Source organism: Rhinolophus hipposideros (genome assembly GCF_964194185.1).
Source record: "Rhinolophus hipposideros genome assembly, chromosome: 4".
NCBI classification, from domain to species: domain Eukaryota; kingdom Metazoa; phylum Chordata; class Mammalia; order Chiroptera; family Rhinolophidae; genus Rhinolophus; species Rhinolophus hipposideros.
This window is the reverse complement of record NC_138050.1, coordinates 5380410-5401495: the sequence shown is the minus strand read 5'-3', so window position 1 is coordinate 5401495 and position 21086 is coordinate 5380410. Positions and strand designations below refer to the sequence as shown.

At 42.9% G+C, this 21086-nt stretch overlaps 1 protein-coding gene across 2 annotated transcripts in view; it reads right to left on the bottom strand.

Moving 5' to 3' along the window:
* Positions 1–11909: 11909 nt before the first annotated feature.
* The window catches only part of UBL3 (ubiquitin like 3), a 62693-nt gene continuing 53516 nt past the window's right edge, over positions 11910–21086 (bottom strand). For both annotated transcript variants that reach the window (XM_081046242.1, XM_081046243.1), the window contains exons 3-5: positions 18415–18501; positions 15145–15222; positions 11910–14864 (exon numbers count right to left, since the gene is read on the bottom strand). In XM_081046242.1, coding sequence (XP_080902368.1) covers positions 14812–14864; positions 15145–15222; positions 18415–18501 — 218 coding nt within the window. In that variant the 3' untranslated portion in view covers positions 11910–14811. The remainder of the gene's footprint in view (positions 14865–15144; positions 15223–18414; positions 18502–21086) is intronic.

Sequence of the window (21086 nt, the reverse complement as noted above, 5' to 3'; positions counted from 1 at the left end):
ATGAGGTCATACTTGTGACCTCTATCCCAATATGACCGGCATCCTTATAAAAAGGGGACATCTGGACACAGACATGCCGTGTGGACATGAAGACAGAGATTGGGGAGATGTTGCTACTAGCCAAGGCAATCACAGATTGCCAGAAACCACCAGAAGCAAGCAACCTGGAATGGATTTTTCCCTCACAGCCTCAGATGGGACCAGCTTCGTTGACACCTTGATTTTGGACTTCCAGCCTGCAGGCTGTGAGACAATAGATTTCTGTGTTTAGGGTACCCAGTCTGTGGTACTTTGTTGTGGAACCCGATAGAATTGGTATCAATAAATAGAGCCCAAAGAGCACTATTAAAACTACTGCGGCAGCAGGCATCCCTGGGTATGTAGTTCCCCATCCCATTAATACGCGTTGAATTTGATTCTCTAGTTTCCTGTGCCCGTTTCACTGCCTCTCCTCCTGATGAGATCGCATAAGGCCTGTTTTTTACACTGCCCATGGTGTCTCATTCTCCCTCTACTCATTTGCTTAAAGTGACACCCAAAATAAGAGTTCAGATGAGAAGGAACGAGCTCGACAGCTAAGCACCCCCAACTTTCCAGCACCAGCTTCTTTGCAGGCCCACGTTTTAAGCAGCGCAGCATGTGACCCTGGGCCGGATACCAGTGGCGCAGCCACATTCATTTCTGGCTCTCACTGGTTATGAACTTGGAGCCCATTCTGAACTGTTTGCAGCTATGTGTCTTACTTGGTTGCTGGTGTTGGGGATCCCCAAAGCAGTTTTGGGAACTGAGACCAGATGGCAAATTTGCATTTGCAGCCCATGCTCCTGCCCCACCCTGTCAAGTGCCAGGTTTGACTGTCCTGTCTCTTAAAATCCAGGCGTCCTAGCAGCTATGGGGCAAGCACCACAGAGCCCCAATTTTAACGTTTATTTCTTTGTTCAGTATGGGCACTTGGTCTACGTTCTATGTATCCACAAGCAAAAACCAGCTAGGATGGGCCCATGAAAAACAGAAAAGGGGAAGGAAATTCACAGATTTTGAGCATTACCCCAGGTAGGGTTCTGTGCAGATGTTAGCTCATCGAATCTCAACAATGATAAAACCTGCGCAGACTCTAGGTATCAGATCCCTGTCTTCACTTGGAGACGCTGATGTTCGGAGAAGTTACATTTCATGCTACGGCCACTTGACTAGTCCATGCAGGCGTGGGATTCAGAACCACCTCGGTCTGACTTTGAGCTTGTGCCTTTTCCACATTACCAACAGGGGTCATAGAAAGTCTGGGGGCTGTGCAGACAATAACCCAAAAGTTGGCTGAGGATTGCTGCGGCAAACGGTATACAGCAGAGCTGAGGGTTTCCAGGCAACCAAGGAACAGACTGCTGCGCTCTTATCTGATAAATAGATCAAAGCAATTCATCAGGAAAAGGAAACTTTCTGGGAAATTGGCTACAAAGATCTTTTATAATTATGGGATCGATATAATTTTGTCCAAACTCTCCCACCATCCAGGGGCTAATTTCCCTCCGTTGGGAAGCGGAGGCCAAGATGGTGTGGGCTCAATTGTGGGGGGTGTCTGGGTGTGTGGGCAGAGTCGGGGCATGAGTGACAATTACTAGCAGCAGGGTGCCAAGGAGATGCTAGGCCAAGTCAGGATGAGCAGGCCGGTGTCAGGGCTCCAAGCCATGTGGGTCTGGGCCCAGGCCTGTGCGTGTGTGCGCACGTGTGTGGGCGTGTGTGTGTGTGTGAAGGGACCAGTGCTTGATAAGGTCAAAGCACATGGCAACAGGGTGTCTGCAGCCATTCCTGACCCAAAGGCAAATTGCTTAGGTGCTTTGTTTGTTTTCTCAGGCGGCACCTACAGCTTCTGGGTGCACTGTGAGGCCACACACATAAACAGGCAGAAGCATTTGGCAGCTGGCCTCCTCGTACAGCACCCCTGATAAAATCTAGTTCTAGGAATGCATTTCTGTGGGTGGTGCAAGTCATGGGCTGGAGCTGTTGGCTGAGGAGCAGGCTAAGCAGATCAAGGACGGATGGGGACAGAAGCATCTGAGCGTGTCGCAGAGCTCCCGTGCCCTGGGGTGGCTGCCTGAACCTGCCTGCTGACACAGCCTTGCAGTGGTGTGGGAATCAGAGCGGCCTGTTTCCCTGGAGCCTACGGGCTGTCACACTGGCCCAGTGCATCTGCCACACAGCCAGCCCCAGGCTTGCACAGAGACTGCGATGAAATCCAGCCAGCGAGCGCTCTGGGGTCCGGCACTGGCTGGCATCGGCCTGAAAACTTGTGCTGAGAGCGTGTTTTGGACTCTCCCCAATCAGGCCCTGGCCGAGGCAGGGAGTTCTTGGCAGACAAGCTGGGTCATTGAACATATGTGGCTTATTTACCTTGTCCATGAAACAGTGACCACCCTTGGAGGAGGAGTCGCCTTGTTAAAACGGAAATTCTGCCCCTCACCACTCCACTCCGGGCACTGCCAACTGCACCAATTTGTCTCCAGCAATGAAAATAAACAATCCACATGTGCACGGTCAGCCTTGGGGAGGAGCCAGGAAATAAAGATGCCACAGAATTTGAAACAAAATGTGTTTAAGAGCAGCCGGTCTCTCTTGTATTGGGAAGTAGCTTATCTTAGTCCTAACCTTAGACTTGGAAGGGAAGGCAGCACTCATGTGATCCAACCTCCCCCCTTCCTTGCGAAGGACTCCGAGGCTGAGGTTTTACCAGGATCACTGTTGGAGTGAGGAGCAAAGAGAATAAGCCGCTCTGGCTCAGAGCTGTGCTGTCCTGTCTGGTGGGGAGCACCAGTGGGACCACATGGGTCAGAGCAGCTCCAGGGGACAGGAGACAAGCTAGCCCTCCATCTGGAATTACAGGAATCAGGGACATGGTTATCTGTCAGGGGAGGGGGTGGCAAAGGCGCAGGGCAGGGATGGAGAGGGTGCACTCCGGGACTAGAGAGGAGACCAGCCTGGCAGTTTTGGGGGAAAGTGAGAATTAAAGCTGGATAGTACATTGGTCAGAGTTAAAGTCTGCAGAACCAGGGGCTGTGCGAGCTAGTGAAAGCAGAAAGGACTCAGCAGCGTGTACTACTCAGAGAATGGAAAGAGCAAGCAGTCTCTAAGCTGAGCCTCCAACAATGACTCCCTTAATCACACTGCAAAACCAGGCTGCCAAGAGAGCTGCGCCTCTGTGGTGATCGGGAAGCTGCCAGAAGAAGGTGCTGCCTACAGACGAGGAGGTCGCTGCTTCCAAAGCAGAACGCCGGCCTCGGCAGCTACGCGGACACTTCATGCTCCGTCTCCTTTTCACATACCTCCACTGTGAACCAAAATTGCACCTGATTTCATCCAACAGGAGTCTCTTAAATCAAAGCTGGGACTCTAGCTGCACGAGAGTCGGGAAAGGTGATTTTTACCTTTCCCTGGGCAGCACATGAAGGAATGCCAGAGAGGGTTTGAAAGAGATGTTGAACTTCAATATTCACTCCAGGGGGAGAGCCAGGGTCACAGGATGGAGGGCTGGGCGTGGGAGCTTGAGTCCATGTGGTCGGAAGCAACGACTCATTGATAAGTTCTTGCCCACAGCAGAGTCATGAAGAACATGATTTTGAAAACATTTATCTACAAACATTATTCAGGCTAGATATGTCATCAGAAAGTCTTAGGTAAAAAAGAATATGTAGGAGACTGTGGCTGTAGCACACTAAAGTTAGAGATAATGAGGGCATGCGGCAGGGGCCACAGGGAGAGAGGGGAAGGGAATAGTAACGAGCAGCAAATAGAGAATACTTGCTGACGGATGAGATGGGTAATGAAATGGACCATAAGCTCTGTGTGCAGAGATGATATCATGTGTCCTTGAACTCTTAGCGCCTCCCCCAATGCACGGCTTGTAGTAGGTGCCCGATACATGAGCAACAAGTGAGTAGGAAGGACACGTCAAAGATGGAGCGTGATCGTCAAAAGGGAGGTTATTAGATAACTATTTAAAACAGTAACAGTCAAGAGATGTTGCTGTTTCTCCCACTTTGTGACCAGGAGCATGAGGAGTAAATAGAAAGAACACTTTATAAAGAGTCAAGGGGGAGACTGAGAAGAGTGAGGGGCAGAGGACTGGGAAAAAGTGAAAAATAGAGCCGATTCTTGAGCAGAAGTGAGAGCTCTAGGACCATCCCTGAATTGGGAAAACACTCGGAACCCCGAGGGTAACTCCATGTTTGGAATGGAAACGCCACCCAACCAGATGGCGGGAGCCCTGGCTGCAGACACTCAGCGACTCATCAGCAGAGAGCAGGACTAGACATAGCTGAAAATCAAAATGCTGACAGAAGACAGACTTGAGGAAATCTCACTGAATGCCAAAGGAAAAAACATAGCTGTTCAAGCAAACGGAGAAGATACTAGGTACAGTGCAGAGATGAAGGTAATCCAACATAAGAATAATTGGTGTCCCTGAAGGAGAGGATTGACAAGTGAAGCAGGAACTCAAAGACAGACAAAATTTCCCAAACAGAACTAAATGTGCAGATTGAAAGCACACCCCATGTTCTTGGAGATTTTAATCCTAAAGGTTCTGTTCTAAGGCAGACCCTGGGGAAGCTACTGAACTTCAGGCATACTTATGAAGAAATCTCCAGGCACACAGAAAAACACAAATCAACTACAAAAGAAACGAATTAAACTGACCTCAGAATTCTTCACAACCATCAAAGAAAAAAATGGAGTAATGTCTACAAAGTTCTGAAAGTGCCATGTAAGATTATTATACCCTGTCAAGATGTCATTCAAATGTAAACGCAACAGACATCTTCAGATGGTATCATGAAATATTTTATAATAAAACCTTACCAACGGATAGATGAATAGTGACTGAAAAATAAACAAAACCATCCAGAGTAGAGGTCTGATAAGAGACTGACAAGTGAACATGGAATCCACTTAAATATAGAGTTAAAAGTAAATAATTATGAGAACACAACTATAGAGCACACTGTATACGTGAGAAACCCAGAAAATATTAAAATAATCATATAACTTACAAAATTCAGAAAAGGTCAAATGGAAGAAGTATTAACAGTGTCATCTTTCAGACAAAGGGATTGATCAGTATTGTCTGAAACTGAGATGTAAAGTTATACAAATAAACAATGACCCCAGTCTCTCTTTTTTCATCATTACTATTTTTAATCCTAAAGGGATATTTAGGAAACAACCCTCTTGTGGTGAAGAAACTTTGATGTGACAGTTGAGGTTCTTTCAGTTTCTTTTGTTAAATTCAGCTAAAATGAAGTGCCTAAAAAATAGAAACCTCCTATTATGTGGTCCCACATGTGTAAAAGCGATTTTGTTTATTAAACGCCTCTGCTCTCGATATGAACAGAACATGTTCAGACCATGTTCTCGCGAGTGATGGGCTGGGGACAATATAAGACACTTTCTTCATGGTTAGGACTGTTTGAATTGTTTAGAAGAAGCTTTTTTTTTTTTTTTTATAAAAACAACAAAGTGCTTTACAAGTTATTACAACAGGAAGACTGTTATCACAACAGAAATGCCAGGATGACACGTGGAGTTCGTTCCAGGCGATGTGAACGTGGATGATACTTAGCTTGCAACGGTCTTCAGAAAGGCCCAGACTTCAGAGGCATTGGCAGGGTTTCCAGTCCCTACTTACTTTTCCAGCTTCAGCTGCTTAATTCCTCGCGATCACAGTCACGTGTTGCACGTTCTCGACACGTTGAGCTGCTCGTAACACCCTGGCCAGGCGCCCGCTCTCATTTCTGAGCCCTTACATTTCCGTGTGCTCTGTCTTGACCACTCTTTGGTCCCCTGTGACCCTGCACCATGCGCCTGTTCCTGGATGATGCCTATGCATATTTTTGAAAAACATTTTATTTTTTTGAGGTAAAATATGTAGTACAACATAACATTTACCACATTAACCATTTTCCAGTGTACAATTCAGGGGCATGAAGTACGTTCACAATGTTGTAGGAGCACCACCACCGTCCATCTCCAGAATTCATCTTCCCAAACTGAAACTCTGTCTGCATTCAATGATAACCCTACCCCAGCCCCAGTAACCTCTATTCTTGTCTCTACTTCACATAAGTGGAATCAAACAGTTTGTTCTTTCCTGTCTTATTTCACTTACAATAGTGTCTTCAAAGCTCATCCTTGTTGTATCTTGTCAGAAAATTCTGTCTTTCTCCAGGAGGTTCAGACGTCTTTGTTCTAGACAGGCCTTCACTGATTGGATAAGACCCGTCCACATTAAGAAGAGCAATCTGCTTGACTCGGTCTACAGATTTAATGTTAATCTCATCCCAAACCACCCTCACAGAAATACCTACAATATCTGGTTACCTCATGGCCCAGTCACGTTGACACATAAAATTAGCCATCACACATAGCTCCCCAGGTCATACATGTGTCCAGTTTCCTGATCCAACAGCTCAAAGGCGTTATTGGGACAACTGTGGAAATTTCAATATTGGCTGTTGATATATTTTGAATCAGTTAAATTTCCTGTTTATAAAGTGAATTTCCTGAATACTTCTTAAGAAATATATGCTACAGGATTTAGAGGAAAAGAGACAAGAGCTCTTCACTGTCAAAGGATTCAGCTCTCATTCCCCCTGCAAAAAAAGTCTCTGTTTCTAGTATATGTGTCTATTTCTCTCTACATATAGAGAACAAATGTGACAGAATATTAACAAATGGCAAATATATAGGTGAAGGATACATGAGTTTTCATTAGACCTTTTTTTTTGCAGCTTTTCTGTAGGCTTGGAATTTTTCAAATACAAAGTTGGGGAAATTTTTGCATGATTTATACAGTCAAGCATTTGACATTTTCTTCATAACTTCTTCTACCAATTTATGTATAGAAATATTTGAAATAGGCTAAATGTCCAAAAAAAGGCGACTGGTGGAAGAGTCCGCTCAGAGCTGGCCTGGCCTGTTGCCCCTGTACCCCTGGTCCTGGCCTTAGTCGTCTTACTCATGGTGGGTGGTCACGAAATACTTTTTTGTTTTTCCTTTGTTCTCACTGAGGCCTCACTGATACACAGAAATTACACACAGTAAATGAAACAAAGCTGAAGGTAGAGCCTGACTCATTTTCCCATGCGTGTGTATGTGCCCATGTAACCACCACACACTTCAAGATACAGACATTTTCAGCACCCACCCGTTCTCTCTCCTTGTTAATAGCACCCTCCCCACCGAAGGGTGACCGTTACCTGACTATCACAATAGCCTAGTTTTGCCTGTGTGCAAACGATATTTAAATGAGCGCACACAGTATGTATTTTGTATGCCCTGCTTCTTCCCTCAGACTGTCACACAATTTAAAGTCCGTTCTACCACTGATGGACATCGGCTGCTGCTGGTGTAAGGTGGCTCTGAAGATTCTTGTACCGTCTTTTAAGGACAGACACATCTTTTTCTGTTGGCCACTTATCCCTGCGTAGCATTTCTGGGTCTCAGGATTGCATGTATTTGGTAGATACTACAAACTAGTTTTGTACAACGTTTGTTCTTGATTACATTGGGAATACGAGTGTGTTCGTGGCTTCCCGTCCTTGCTGACACTGGATATTGTCAATCCCTCCGTTAGCCATCCCAGAGTGGGTGTGGAGCTGTTCCACTGTCGTGTTAACATGAAACATTTGTTAAATGCCTGTGAGATGCAATATCACGTAGCTATAAACAACTGTGTTTCAAAGAAGATTTAAACCTGGGGACATGCTCATGGCATGTTAGAGGTGACAAATAAGACATACACTCTGTACGTGGCATCCTTTTTATTTTAATGTATATGTGTTAAACAGAAGACTAGAAGGAATTCACCACGATGGAAATAATTGATTCTGGATGATGGGATTAGTTTCTTTTTCTTCCTACGTTTCCATAACCCTGAGATATTGTACAATGAGCAAATATCAATTTTAAACGCAGGAAAAAATATTTTCAGAAGAGTTCTCCCTGAGAAAATGAACTTGCTATGTTCAGAAATAAGCAGTACTTCTCAGGGCCTGTTTTCTCACCTGTAAAATGGGCCTACGTCTGACTGCAGACAGTGGTCCTCCCCAAGGAAGCCGTCAGTAAATGACAGCTTTGGGAAACATAGCCAGGCCCCCAGGGAGGTAGCACCCTCAGAGGAGAGTTAGGGGTCAGAACAAGACAAACAGAGGGACTTCCAAGGAGGCGGGAGGCGATAGGGCAGGTTCTGCTGGATCCTGAGTTCAGCGGGCACAGGGATTCTGTAGGGGGTGGCAAGTGAGTGGTAGGAAATGGGACAGAAAGTGGACGTCCTAGGGCACGTGGAGATCACCGTGAGGACGCTGAGAGGGGACTCGTTGTCTGGGCCTTCTCGTGGTGACAGAGAGACGGTGGTGGTGAGCCCGTTCGAAGGCCAGTAGGCAGGGGAGGGTCTGGGCTCCCGCTTTGCCCGACCATGGGGCTGGGGGCTGGGCAGGTGCATGTGTTCTCTTTGAATCCCGAAGTGTTAGTTAGCTGGGTCTGGCGACTTGAACCCACAGTAAAAGGGCAACTTACTCCTTCATCATCTCGCTTGGTTTCCAATTCCAGTTTAATGTACTTATGCCCACCCTCCCACTGTGGTCCCCTGGATTCTTGGTGTTTGATTCTGGTCTAGGTCATCTGCAAAAACAAAGGCAGCTAGCTGCTCCAAGCCACAGGTGTTCAAATTTAATTTGGTGATCAGATTTAATCACGGGTCAAAACTGAAAACTGGTTTCCCTGGAGGTTCCCGCGAATACCGGCTTGCCCGCCAGCAGTGTACCCCTGCGCTGCTTTTTGTTTTGAATGCAGCAAACATGTACTTTTTACTTTCTGTCAACTCCAGCTAATTCCAGGCCTTTCTAACATTATCCTCAGGGGTGTTTGAGACTTTCTATAGACATCCCTGATTTACAGACCCTAACTCTCATTTTCTGCTCATGCCTTTTACAATTGAGGGATTGGAGCTGACTTGTAGCCACAATGGTCTCTTTAGATGTCTCTTTGCCCTTCATCAGAGGGATAGTTTCTGATGCTATAGCCAAAGATTTACTTTTGAGAGATCTGAACACCGAAGATCGTCTTCATATTTTTCTGGTCTTTTAGTAAGCTAATCTCATAAAGTCTGAGGTATGTGCTGATGTGTAGCCCTTGCTTCTACTATGCAGGGAGCCTTTGAGCGGAAGTAGGACAAACCCCAAGAAATGTATTAGGCAGCCTGTCGAGAAGCCTCGGGCAGTGGAATCTGCGCCGGGCAGAACCAGCAGCTCTGCGGCGTCCTCAGGGGATAGGATCTTCTATCTTTTTACTGTGCACCCTCAGTGTGCTTGCTTCCCCTCAGGCTAGCTCCCCTCAGGGTTCCAAGGTGGGTGTAGCAGTTTCAACCCTCTTTTCCAGACAAAAGAAGGTCTCATTGGGAATGAGCACTTTCCCCAGAAACCCGGGAGCTCTCTCGGGACTCGTTGGCCAGGACTGGGTCCCAGGCCCAACCCTACACCAACGACACCAAAGGGCCTGCGCTTGGCCCCCTGGGGCTGGTAAAGCCAAGGTCCCTGAGCCCCGTGGGGGAGGGGCCTCCAGTCTGCTCCCCTCCGAGCAAGGAGGAAGGAGGGCGTGGGAGCGGCTACCAGGGTGGGCCTCAATCACTTGTGCCATCAGGAAAATCTAGCAGGGCACACCCACGTCCTCTGCAGGCTCCTCCCTGGGATCGCTTTCTCTCCGGGTTCAAATTCACCCAAGAATGGCAGTGTTGTTCCTTCCGTTTCCTGTGAGTCAACTGTTCTCTGGGCAAATAAGATGCCACAGGCCTACTTCATCGGTCACCACCTGCGGGGTGTTCCTCGGGTAGGTTCAGATAGCGGTGCCGGTACCTGGGGAAACATGCAGTGGAATCCTGGGAGGCACTTCCCACCACCATTCAGCGGCGCCTGCCCCGCTTCACGGCAGCCCGGGGAGTTTCCGTGTCTTCTCGCCCGAGGGCCGCTGCCGCGCCGAGGAGTCGGATCCCTCCAGAAACGTGCGCTTTGAAATCTTGGTCAACAAATCTCATGGCAAGTGTTGACCGAGTTGTGTCCTTGTGTTAGTATGTCCTTTTCTTGGTCTTTGGTCCAAGCCGTATGACCGGGTGTCTATAGTCAGTTTCTGAAGCCAGGTCTCAATGGCGAATTCCTGGCTCCTGATTTTCTTCTGATCTAAGGCCAGTTCTTAAGACCTTCCCGCTTCTTGTTGCCTTCCTGTTCAAAGCCTTTGAACACAGACTCACCACCGTATCTTCGGAGACTTTTGTAGCGATTTCCATGAAGTTTGGAGTACACGTTGAAGCTTAGTACTCACCTTCCGAAAGGAAACCTCTGACAGGTGTGTTGGTTGTCACGTGGGTTCTTGGGCAAATCGGTGCTCTATTGATTTTAAAAGAATCCTTACAACCAATAATAATACAAAATCGGTATTATTCTTTATATTAAAACAATAAAAATGGAAGCCCAAACATTAAGTAACTTACTCGAAGTCACCCAGCTTGAAACCAGGCCTGACTTCAATGCCCAGCTCTTCTTGGGGAATTCTGAAATCTGAGGACCAAATGACAGTGTCAGTCAAAACACTGTTCAATTATCAGATTTTAAAAAATGCCTCTGAGAACACTGCAGGAAAATAGCACATAAGTGAGTGGAATTCAGGAAAGCAATGCCTCCAGAGAAATAAAACAGTGAGATAAGGAAGGGAATGTGAGGGAAGCCAGGCTCCAGAGACCTGGAAAGACCATCTCATGTGGCCAACCACTGAGAACTGAAGAAATGCCCCCATTTTATGATTACGTGCAATGTCTGGACAAATGCAGCACCGACTGGCAGCTTGGCGTTCCAGCTCCGCGACGGTCAGTCCCTACTCCCTTCCACAGTCTGTTCCTTCCTTGCGTTATTTCAATAGAGCCAAGTTCCTCTCACTACATTGTAGACTTCTCTCAGAGTCTGGAGAACATGAACATCAGATAGTGAATAATGTCTGAATGTGGAACAACTACTCTCTAAAGACAGTGAGTCTCTGCCTGAGACTTAAAACAAGTCACTTGCAGAGCCATTTGAAGAAGTCTATGGTATGTGTTTGCTCACCCACCTCCTTTTGTATTTGGCTGAATCATAGGAGACTGACATTTCCTCTTCCCAAGTGGCGATTCACTCTGTCTACTATGTGTTTCTTGTGAGTTGTCATTTTGAAAAAAAGGCAGACGTAAAAATAATATAAAGGACAAACATTTTAACATCATTGTCAAAGACCACCAACTACTAAATAAATTTGTTTTCATACTCTAGTAGTGGTTTAAACTTTACTATCTGAGAAGTAGATGTTTCTCCTTTACTTTTGTCTGGGAACTCTTAGAACCTCCCACAACATGTCTGCAAAACAGCTCACATACGGTACAGTCTCCTGAAGGAAGGGCACCATGTGGCCGGTGGACATAAGCTGAGGAGAGTCACAGACTGTCGTCTACGGCCCACATCCAAGAAGCCCACTCACCTCGGCAAGCGAAAGGGTGCCACATAGCGGGCAACAGTCTTCAGCTGTGTTTCAGCCATAATGAGAGGTTATGTACGCTTCTCTCAAGCCCTCTTCCCACCCAATCACTTTGTTGTTTGGCTAACAAAGGACTATATTATGGAAATGGCAATAGAAAGAAATTGAAGACATGCCTGCGACAGTTTCCAATAAGGATGGTATGAAAGCACACTAAATTTGGGTTGATCGCTTCTCTTTGATGTTGGTAAATACAGAAGAATAAAGGCTTGCACAGTGCTAATTTTACTGAAGAATGTAATAAAATAAATCGAATGAAAAAAGAGAAAAACAGTAGAGAGATGAAGAATAGGAAAAATACACCAAAATTATGAGTATAAGTCATTTAAAAGAAGGGTATTCTATAACAGATGAAGAAAGTTTAATTTCTTTTCACATTAAACATTGTTTGCCACAATCAGCTAACAGAAATAGAAATCTAACAGAAATTACTGTAACAAAGGTCAAGGTGACATAAAACTAAGGATAAATGTTATGAGAAAACCTCATTTAATGTGAGTAACAATGTTAGATACTATATTTTTCGTGATAGTATGAGGTACAACTTATCTTGTAGAGAAAACAAATAGTTCAGGTCAAGGAGACATGCTGAGAATTTCATAGAGAAGAAAAGCTTGCCGTGTCCAGAACACTAAACAGAGTCCAGGGTAACTTAGGTAAAAGGTGAGTTAGGTACAAAGACGAGGCAGGCTCACAGGCCCACGACCCAGGCTTCACATCACTGGGTCTGCGCAGCTTACACCCCTCAGTAGTGAGCTGTCAGTTTTGGCAGAGGGACCTTCAGTAGGAGCCTTGGCTATGACCAACCATATTTCAACCATGAGGCCATCCAGGAAACTTTTCAAAGGGATATTTGAGTATTTTCACGTTATACTGTTAAGGCAGTTAAATTTTTGGTGTTTTCCATGTATAATTTTACTGCTAGTTTTTATTCTTTTTTTCATTCTGCATAACAATGATATTAAGTATTAAGTGATATAATTCTTTCTCTACTAATAAACAAGTTTATCCATTTTGCAAAATCTAAATTGAGGTTTTGTGAAAGGGAAATTTATAATGTGGGAACACAGAAAAATATATTGAAAACCAATAGAGACTATTTTTAACCATTGTAAAAATTCAATCACAATTAGCTGATAGTCTTTAACTTTGGAAAAACAGAGAGTAATTAGAATTAAAGTAGGTATTAAAAATAATTACCAGTAATTTGTTTTACAAAAGAGGAATAGAGCCATAAATGGCTTAATTGCCCAATTAGGTAACTACCAGAATCTTCTTTCATCAACACTAACAGAATTCACATTTGAGCTAATGAACAAAGCATATAAATATTTAACACCTCTTGATATAACATCTAGTGATAGAGAGACCACATAATTCTATGTATTGTGGCTGTGCACAGATCATCCAGGTTAAATATCAAAGATATGTTATGAATAATTCCCAAAATTATCAATGGAATATTAATTATATGAAATTTTTTAAAGATTCAGAAACAAAAACAGAAAACAATTATAACATGGATGAGACCGAGCTTAAACAATTATCGACCTAATTAAGACCTTTTAATATAACCGAAATGCACGATGATATATTTTTATTTAGTTTACAGAAAGAATCTATAAGTACAGGTTGCAGAAAGAAAATGTTTAGTGCTATTTACACTCATTTTAAAACTCTGCTCTATACACATTTCTGATCAGTATGAACAATATTTTCGTAACTCCACTGCATAGAAAGCCTTCTCATCAGCACTTTAACAATGAGTAAAGTAACCTGATCACTCTAAACGAAGCTGACCGTTGGAAACCATTTACACTCAATGCTTGTAAGGACCGTGGACACTCATTTAAGTATAGAACATGTCAGCTTGTAACTTCATTGTTATAAAGGCTAAATTATTTATATGGAACATTGTTCTACACACTACACCCCAATCTATATGTAAGTTCTATAGTTAGGTATTTTATAAGTTTTTATTAAATATATTCTACACATATTTGTAATTTCATCCAGGAAGAATTCCTTCCCAGTGAAAAAATATAAAATCTTTTATGTCTTTACAGATTTAGATGAAACTGCTCATGCTTTAGTGCTGTGCAAATTGTTTTGAGCATATCAATTTTAAGTTATTGGTACAAAACAAAACAAAGGCATCCTGAATTGCGTATGCCTTTTAAAAATCAGCTTTTGATTTTAATACAACTGCAAGCACTGACACCAAATGCAAACTACATGAAGAAACAAATTAGTTACTGCGGAGAATTTTTTAATTTTAAGAATTCATCTGAATTCTAATGAGTGAGTGTGACACTGGACACAGATGAGCAATAATTATGAAAAAAGTCAAATTGCTGACATTCTAATACATAAAATGAACAGTAAATGAGGTTTCCTAATATTTCTGCACAACAATGAAAGTCTATGAGTGATTGGAACATCCCCCTCCCACATTAAGGCTAGGAAACACACTCACCCCTTTTGTGCTGCGTGAACAAGCTCTTGGTTACTTATGACTGGAGAGGGCACATGTTAAAGGAAAAACCATTTGCTCATCAGATCTCTACTGAGTGCTTTAAACAGGCACATTTGGTTTTTTCGTTTGCGGCACTGAAGGCCGTCACCCTCCGTTTAGTGTTCTGTGCCAGTGAAGCCACCATGGTTGACTGTGGTAGAATCCACCAAACAGTTTAGTTTCTTGTCCATTTTTTCCTCTCCAGTTGGCCCAGTAATTAAGGTCATTAGTTGCTGAGTGTTTTCCAGTGTGGAATTGTATATATGAGAATTTCTGGGTACCATGAACTATGCTATAAACTCTGCTGGTGAAGAAAACAATCAAACTTGTTTAGTGCAAACTGTATTTGGAACACTTGATTTGTTAGTTCTGGTGATCGCAATTTTTGTGGCAGCAAAATCATTTCTGCTATGAAAGGTAACTTGTTAACTTTTCCCCCGGAGATGGACTGCATTCAAAAACCAATGTTTTAAAACTGCTCAACACAAACAAAAGTACTAGAAATAAAAGTCATAGTGAAATATGTTCTTGGTTCTTTTTACTTTCACGAGAAAAGATGACAGTGCTCATGTGACCACTCACTCCATGGCTTTGCAGGCAGATGTGCTAAGGGTTCCTGACGCAATGTGGGGTCTCTTCTGTCCCGGTGGCATGGAAGACAAGGATGACGTCACATCACACTTAGCAGACACTCTTTACAGGATTACACAACAGTTACTCTCGCCAGTCTTTTCCCGATTCCTCTGACCTGGGGAAATGAAGGAAAGTTTCGTCTGTAAAAACGCTCCTATTGGAGGCAGGGGCGGAGGGGGCACTCAAGCTTGATAACAAATAGGTTTTTAATGTTTACATTTTTAAATTAAAAATCATAATAAATGCTCTTTTAATTTAAGCCTGTTTCCAAAATGTCTGGTCATTTGCGTCACAAGTTCTCATCAAGGAGTACGAAAAGTTCCTTTCCCTCAGAACGTCCAGGGAGAACAGGCCATTCCTGGCCACGCGTGGGACTTCTCTGGCGCACGGCTCACCTTGAGAGTTTGGCTCTGGCAGTGTCTCTCTGGCCACCAAATGCATCACTGTTGTTTTGCCAAAAGGAAGTTTTAACGCTGTGTGAAAAGTAGAAGACAATCTGTTACATGTACTTCAATCTATCGAAATTACTAGCCAGAACTGAAACCATTTAAAATTGGTTGCTTTTTGTATGACTTCCTCAACAGGCTGAACTTCTTACCAGATAGGACATCTCTTAAAAAATGAAATTAAGTTATTAATTAATTAATAGTCTGATAATATTTTGAAATTAATGTTATCAGAAACAATTTTTATAATTAAGACATTCCTGTTATGCTCATTATCTTGACATATACACCATGCTGTTTAAGGAAAGGGACAAGAGAAAATTCATGATTGGTTAAAACTGGAAATAACCTTTAGAGGAGAAAAGGAATTTAAAAAATATTTCACAGAATACTTTTTCTACATACAAGCAAAAGTTTAGATTAAGAGACATTTGTCTTTAAATCTAATTATATGTCAATCACCTAATAAAATTACTACACCAAACAGGCCACTATCATGTAGAAATAGAAGAAATCACAAACTAATTTTAAACATTTAATTCCAACCTTTATTCTCCAACTAGAAAACAATTTCCTTTAAAAGGTTACTTTAAAAGAATCACTGCCTTAGCGTTATTAATAATTACTGTTTTCTAGTCAAGCCTGTAAAAGGTTTTCTCATTCATAAATGACAAGTGTTTATAACTATGAACTATTTCAGACAGAGACAGAATAACACAATACACATCCAGATATCCAGGAACCACTTAAGCAAACACAACCATCATGTTTCGGGGTGAATTCCTCTGTTATTCTGTGTATAAAATTAGAGCAGCCAGCATGTCTAACTTCTAGGATTACTTCCATCGTGATGTTTGAGTTCTGACATCCCAAGCTACTTGCTTTTCACTAATTACAAACTGAGGGTAGGCTCACCACCTTTCCTCAGCAAGGACGACGTTCCTGCCATCTGCTTTTGCAATCCTGCTCTGCTGGATGATGGTTACCATGTGGATTAAAGACGAGTCCTGATTGTCTTCAATGTTATTAATATCTCATGTAACCCAGGTGAGCTTCTCCTTATTTAATCTGTTACGTGGTCTGTCTCTTAACTTCTGAAGTTCAAATGAAGCATGATGGCCCATAAGTACACACGGTGATAGAAAAAAGAGGAGGGCCTTTTGGGGATAACGTCTAAGGCCTGATTTAACATCAGGATGCCAGTGAGACTTACACTATTAAAATGTCACTGCGTATACGGGGAAGCCTGACTGAGTGTGAAATGCACACATGCCGAGCTGTGCGTCACCGCTACACCATCCTGATGACTCTATATGTCAGAGCTGGGATAAAATGCATCTCTGCTGCTCGTCAACAGTGAAATGGGCCATCAGCGCGTCACTGACCCCCTCCTGCAGCCTCAGTTCCCCACCTAAGCTGGAGACAGTAATTCCATCACCTGCCCCTTAGCAGTTCCATCGATTAAATGAAATAACCCAGGGAAAAGGCTTAGTTCAGGGCTTGGCACACAGAAGGCATTGGGTAAATTTTACCACCACCGCCATCATCGTTTTGAGACAGCAAGGAAAGCAGTCTCAGAAAACAGGTCAGTGAACTGAGATGTCAGCTTAGGGAAATGTTGGCCAGGCCTGGGAAGCTGCTGAGTGGCTGGCCATTTGAAGCTAAAACTTGGATTGACAAGGACTGTGATTTTCCTTCTCCATTGGATTTTAACTAGAAACAGCAGACACTGATATCAACAATCAAAGAAGCTGAAGGAAGAGGAACAAGAATCCGAGTGCTTTCTCGTCCTCCGCTGGGGTCCCCTGCTCTCTGCTGTGACACTGCACAACATCCAGAATGCGGGTTTCCAACCTTCACGTGAACGTCACTCAGGACTTCACACAGTAGTGGGTTGTCCAATGAACGTCCAGGACAGCCAGGGAGCTACCAGTCAATTCTTAGATGAAGAGTTGGTTCGTGTAACTACACAAGGAGCTGTAAAAAGAACTGCAAAGCAAAGCAGCTCGATTTGAAATGGCAGATATCTCTTCGTGGATATCGGCACTTATTAGAGCGGTCATTACACTGACACTGAAACTTGGTTATGCGTGAAATTCTATCCTGAAATGTCCTTCCTACTTGATACTGTCATAATCATCATTGGCACTCATCTACTCCAGCCCTGATGACAGCCTTCTACCCGCGGGTTTTATGTTTCTACTCTGTCATCCTGGAGCACCTTGAAGGAAGAGGTTCCTGTTCAACCCTGGATCTCCAGTTGTTTAGCACACAGGGTTGGCACATAAGGAATAAGTATATGCTGAATGAATGAAAGTATTCCATATTTAAGGAAAAGGAAACACTTCATTGTCATCTTTAGAGAAAAAACTCAGACACTATTTAAACAAAAATTATTAGAGTACATCACTTCATTTGTCTGCACGTTTCTAATTATCAGAATGTTTTTGAAATACATGTACTACGTGAAAACCAAGCTTGCTGATGGTAGAAAACGTACCCACAAGGCGGCACTGTTGAGCCACATTTCTCCAGTCACGTCGAAAGCGCAGCAACTGCTAACAAAGTGTGTGCTGTGTGCCAAGCACTGTTCTAAACGCTCTGAATGCGTAAGCTCGTTAACCCTCCCAGCTCAGGAGAACGGCACTGCTGCTGTTCCGTGTTCCTCTGAGGACAGGGGACAAAGGCACTGAAGTGGCTTGTCCGAGGTTCCACGGCCCGTGAGTGGCAGAGCTCAGAGGCAACCTGGACAGTCTGGGGCTAGAATCTGCTCTTTCCGTCAGCCCGTGGCACAGTCTCTACAGGTACTCATTTACCTGTGCTCTTGCACAAACGGCAACGGTACCGGTTACGCCAAACTGAAAACATTGCTCCATATTACATTTGAAAAGCAATGATCAGAATCCTTTCCTAGTTGGTGTGTATGGCTTTAACTGTTACCTATTGCATCTAAGTTATGCGATCCAGAAGTAAACAGAATGACATCTGTAGGAGCACGTCTCTGGGCTCCCACCTGTAATGGGATAGCCTACTTCGCCAGGTGGTAAACACTTAGCAGTGCTGAGCTTAAATGTAACAGCACGCAAAGCATGCAGTAGACACCCAACAGCAGGCGGAACTCACTGAGTGTGAAGGTGACACTGTTTAGTAAAGTCAGACACCAGCACTGAAACAGACAAACGGATACTGCCCCCACGAGACAGACAGGACGCCCATTACCTCCTAGCGTGACGTTGCCGTGCAGAAATCGTCCTTGATAAATGAGCCGCAGAATATTTGGGCTGCTCACCTGCTCTTCTTCCCAGTCTGAAAAGAACCATGAACTTGTCAGGGGGTTTCAACACACAGTTAGGGCCTTCGTGCACTTTCTAAAAGTTCTGAGCCCGGGAGCTCGCTGACACGACCCCTGCAGCCCCGTTCCCACTAGTGCTCCTCAGTACAGAGTGAGAGCTGCAGAAAGACTGCCTTTTGCTTCTGAAGAACACGAAAATGTGCCAAAAGAGAGTCCTGAAGTTTGAGAATTAAAACAAACGAGTCAGGAAAAATCTAACCGTGGGTAAAGAGGAATATCATTTGAAAATTAATTCCAATCACAGGTAATTAACAAAATATTATAATGTTCCAACATTGGTACCTGTTTAAATATATATTTGAGACTAGAAACAATAGGTGTAACAAATATTTTTAAATGAATTAATATATTCATATAGCAAATAAAAAATTATACGTCAATAAAACTAAGGAACAAAAATTTTTAAAAGAGAATAAAAGTAAATGTTAACTTTTGGACAGTGGTGATTTATTTATTGTCTTTTTGAAGTTGTTTGTAAAGACACAAGATTAATCTGTAAAGATTACAGAAAGACGCAACTTTAATTCACTTTACCCACAACACTCAGAAGACACTTGAAAAATCACATATATCACAAGGTACTATTACTAAACAAATATGGACACTGGGAAAGTGCACAAAGAAAGTCAAAAGACAAACTGGTGAGTAACAGAAAAGTTCATTTCAGCCCATAACTTATAGGAAAGTATGAAAACCACGCTGCTAAAATAATGATGTAAGGACACTGATCATGTGATAGGGTTAGAAATTTCCCCCCGTTTGTAGAGATAATAATTCCAGCTCTGATTCTGGTAGAGATTTGAGAATTCCATCATCATCTTTCTCAACAATTCTAGTGTGATGTGTTTGTTTCCTACAGGCGCTCCATTATCAGGAGATGGGAGCTGTCCACACAGAGTTAAAATATCACGGAGAGGAAATGATGGAGGAGAAAGGGGGAAAGGAGAGCAATTTTCTTCAGCCATTTTTTCTGAGTGTTACAAATGATGAATATGAGTCTGATAAACCAGTGTCTCTCAGTGACTCCACACAGCAAAAATGGGTAGAATCTGTCTCTTCTCCCCCGCACCCCTTCTCCTCCCCAGACCCCCTTTCTCCTGTCCCTCTACCCTCCCCACGGCAAGCCTTTGTTGCCTTCTGACTCTAGTGCTCCCAGATCCCTCTGCTTCTAGAACAAAGATCACATAAGCCTCTAAGTCTTTAGCATGAATTATTTTGAATCCATGGCACCAAATTACTGCTTAGTAAAATATTTCTGATCCAGATGGAAGTGTTGTACAAGTATCAAGACAAATGACAGCAATTGTCTAATGCACAGGAAAAAAATATTCTAAGAATATTTAAAGTATTTTGTGAGATGCAGAAACTTGAAGCCACATATTTCTTTATGTTACAGTGTCGTGATTTCCACGTCCTCCACTAGTTGAACGTGCTTCCGATTCAGGGGACCCGACATTTAGACAGACCTGTAGAAGACAGTGCTTCAAGGAGGAATTTCAGCTAATCGCAACACGTATTTAGTGCATTGTTTCTTGGACCTCTGACCGGTAACAGCTATGTGCCTGACTATTCCACCTGTCAACAATATTCCCCGAAACCGCATTAAGCTTATATCAAGGAAAACCAATTCCTTCCAAAAACATGTTGTACAAAGTACTTCTTTGTACTTATATCAAGGAAAACCAATTCCTTCCAAAAACATATTGTACAATGTACTTCTACTGATCTAATATTTACTACACTTTTACCAATAAATATTTACATTTGTTGACCTTTGGTGCATGATATGGTACAATGTAGAACTAGAGTTTTAATATAAATATTTTATATAAAATATTAAAATTAATTTTTAAAATGTTTATTCCCTGCATTGTCTAAAATTGCTGAGTACAACTGGCAAACTGGGGAAAACCTAGGTTCAAAAATTTTGTGTGTGAAAATAAGTACCGTAGGATTGATAAAATCAATTCCATACACTGCAGATGGCTCATTCATTTGGGAAACTACAGTGAAGATCTGCACTTGAATCTGACTTTTTTTTTTTACCGTAAGTCAGGAGTTTCTAAGGAATTAAAATTAATTTTAATATTCAGTAAAATAATTATAAAGGTAAAGTATTTCTTTTATCTCGATATAATGTTGCCCAAATAAAACACGCTTTTGAGAGAGATTATTCCTTTTTTGTCTTGTGTAATCTTTTCTATAATATCCATAGATGTCCAAAGCTAGCCGTACCCTTTCTTCCCTCCAAAACCATAAAAACAATCTTACATCATACTTAGTAAAACATCACTATTAGGCAGGTAATTTAAAAATGCTTTTCACACTGACAGCTATCTATCCTGCCTGGCTAAGAAGAAATTCTAGCGCTAGCCCCCAGGTGAGCCCACTTGGCTTTTCTGAAATTCCTTCTCACCTCTAGCCTTTGGCTTCAGGCCATCCCTGATTCAGGACTAGCATTCACTGTCCTTGGTTATGAATGGGAAGAAAGATCTAGTTATTTGAAAGTACTGGCCTAAATCAGTGTTTCTTAATCTCG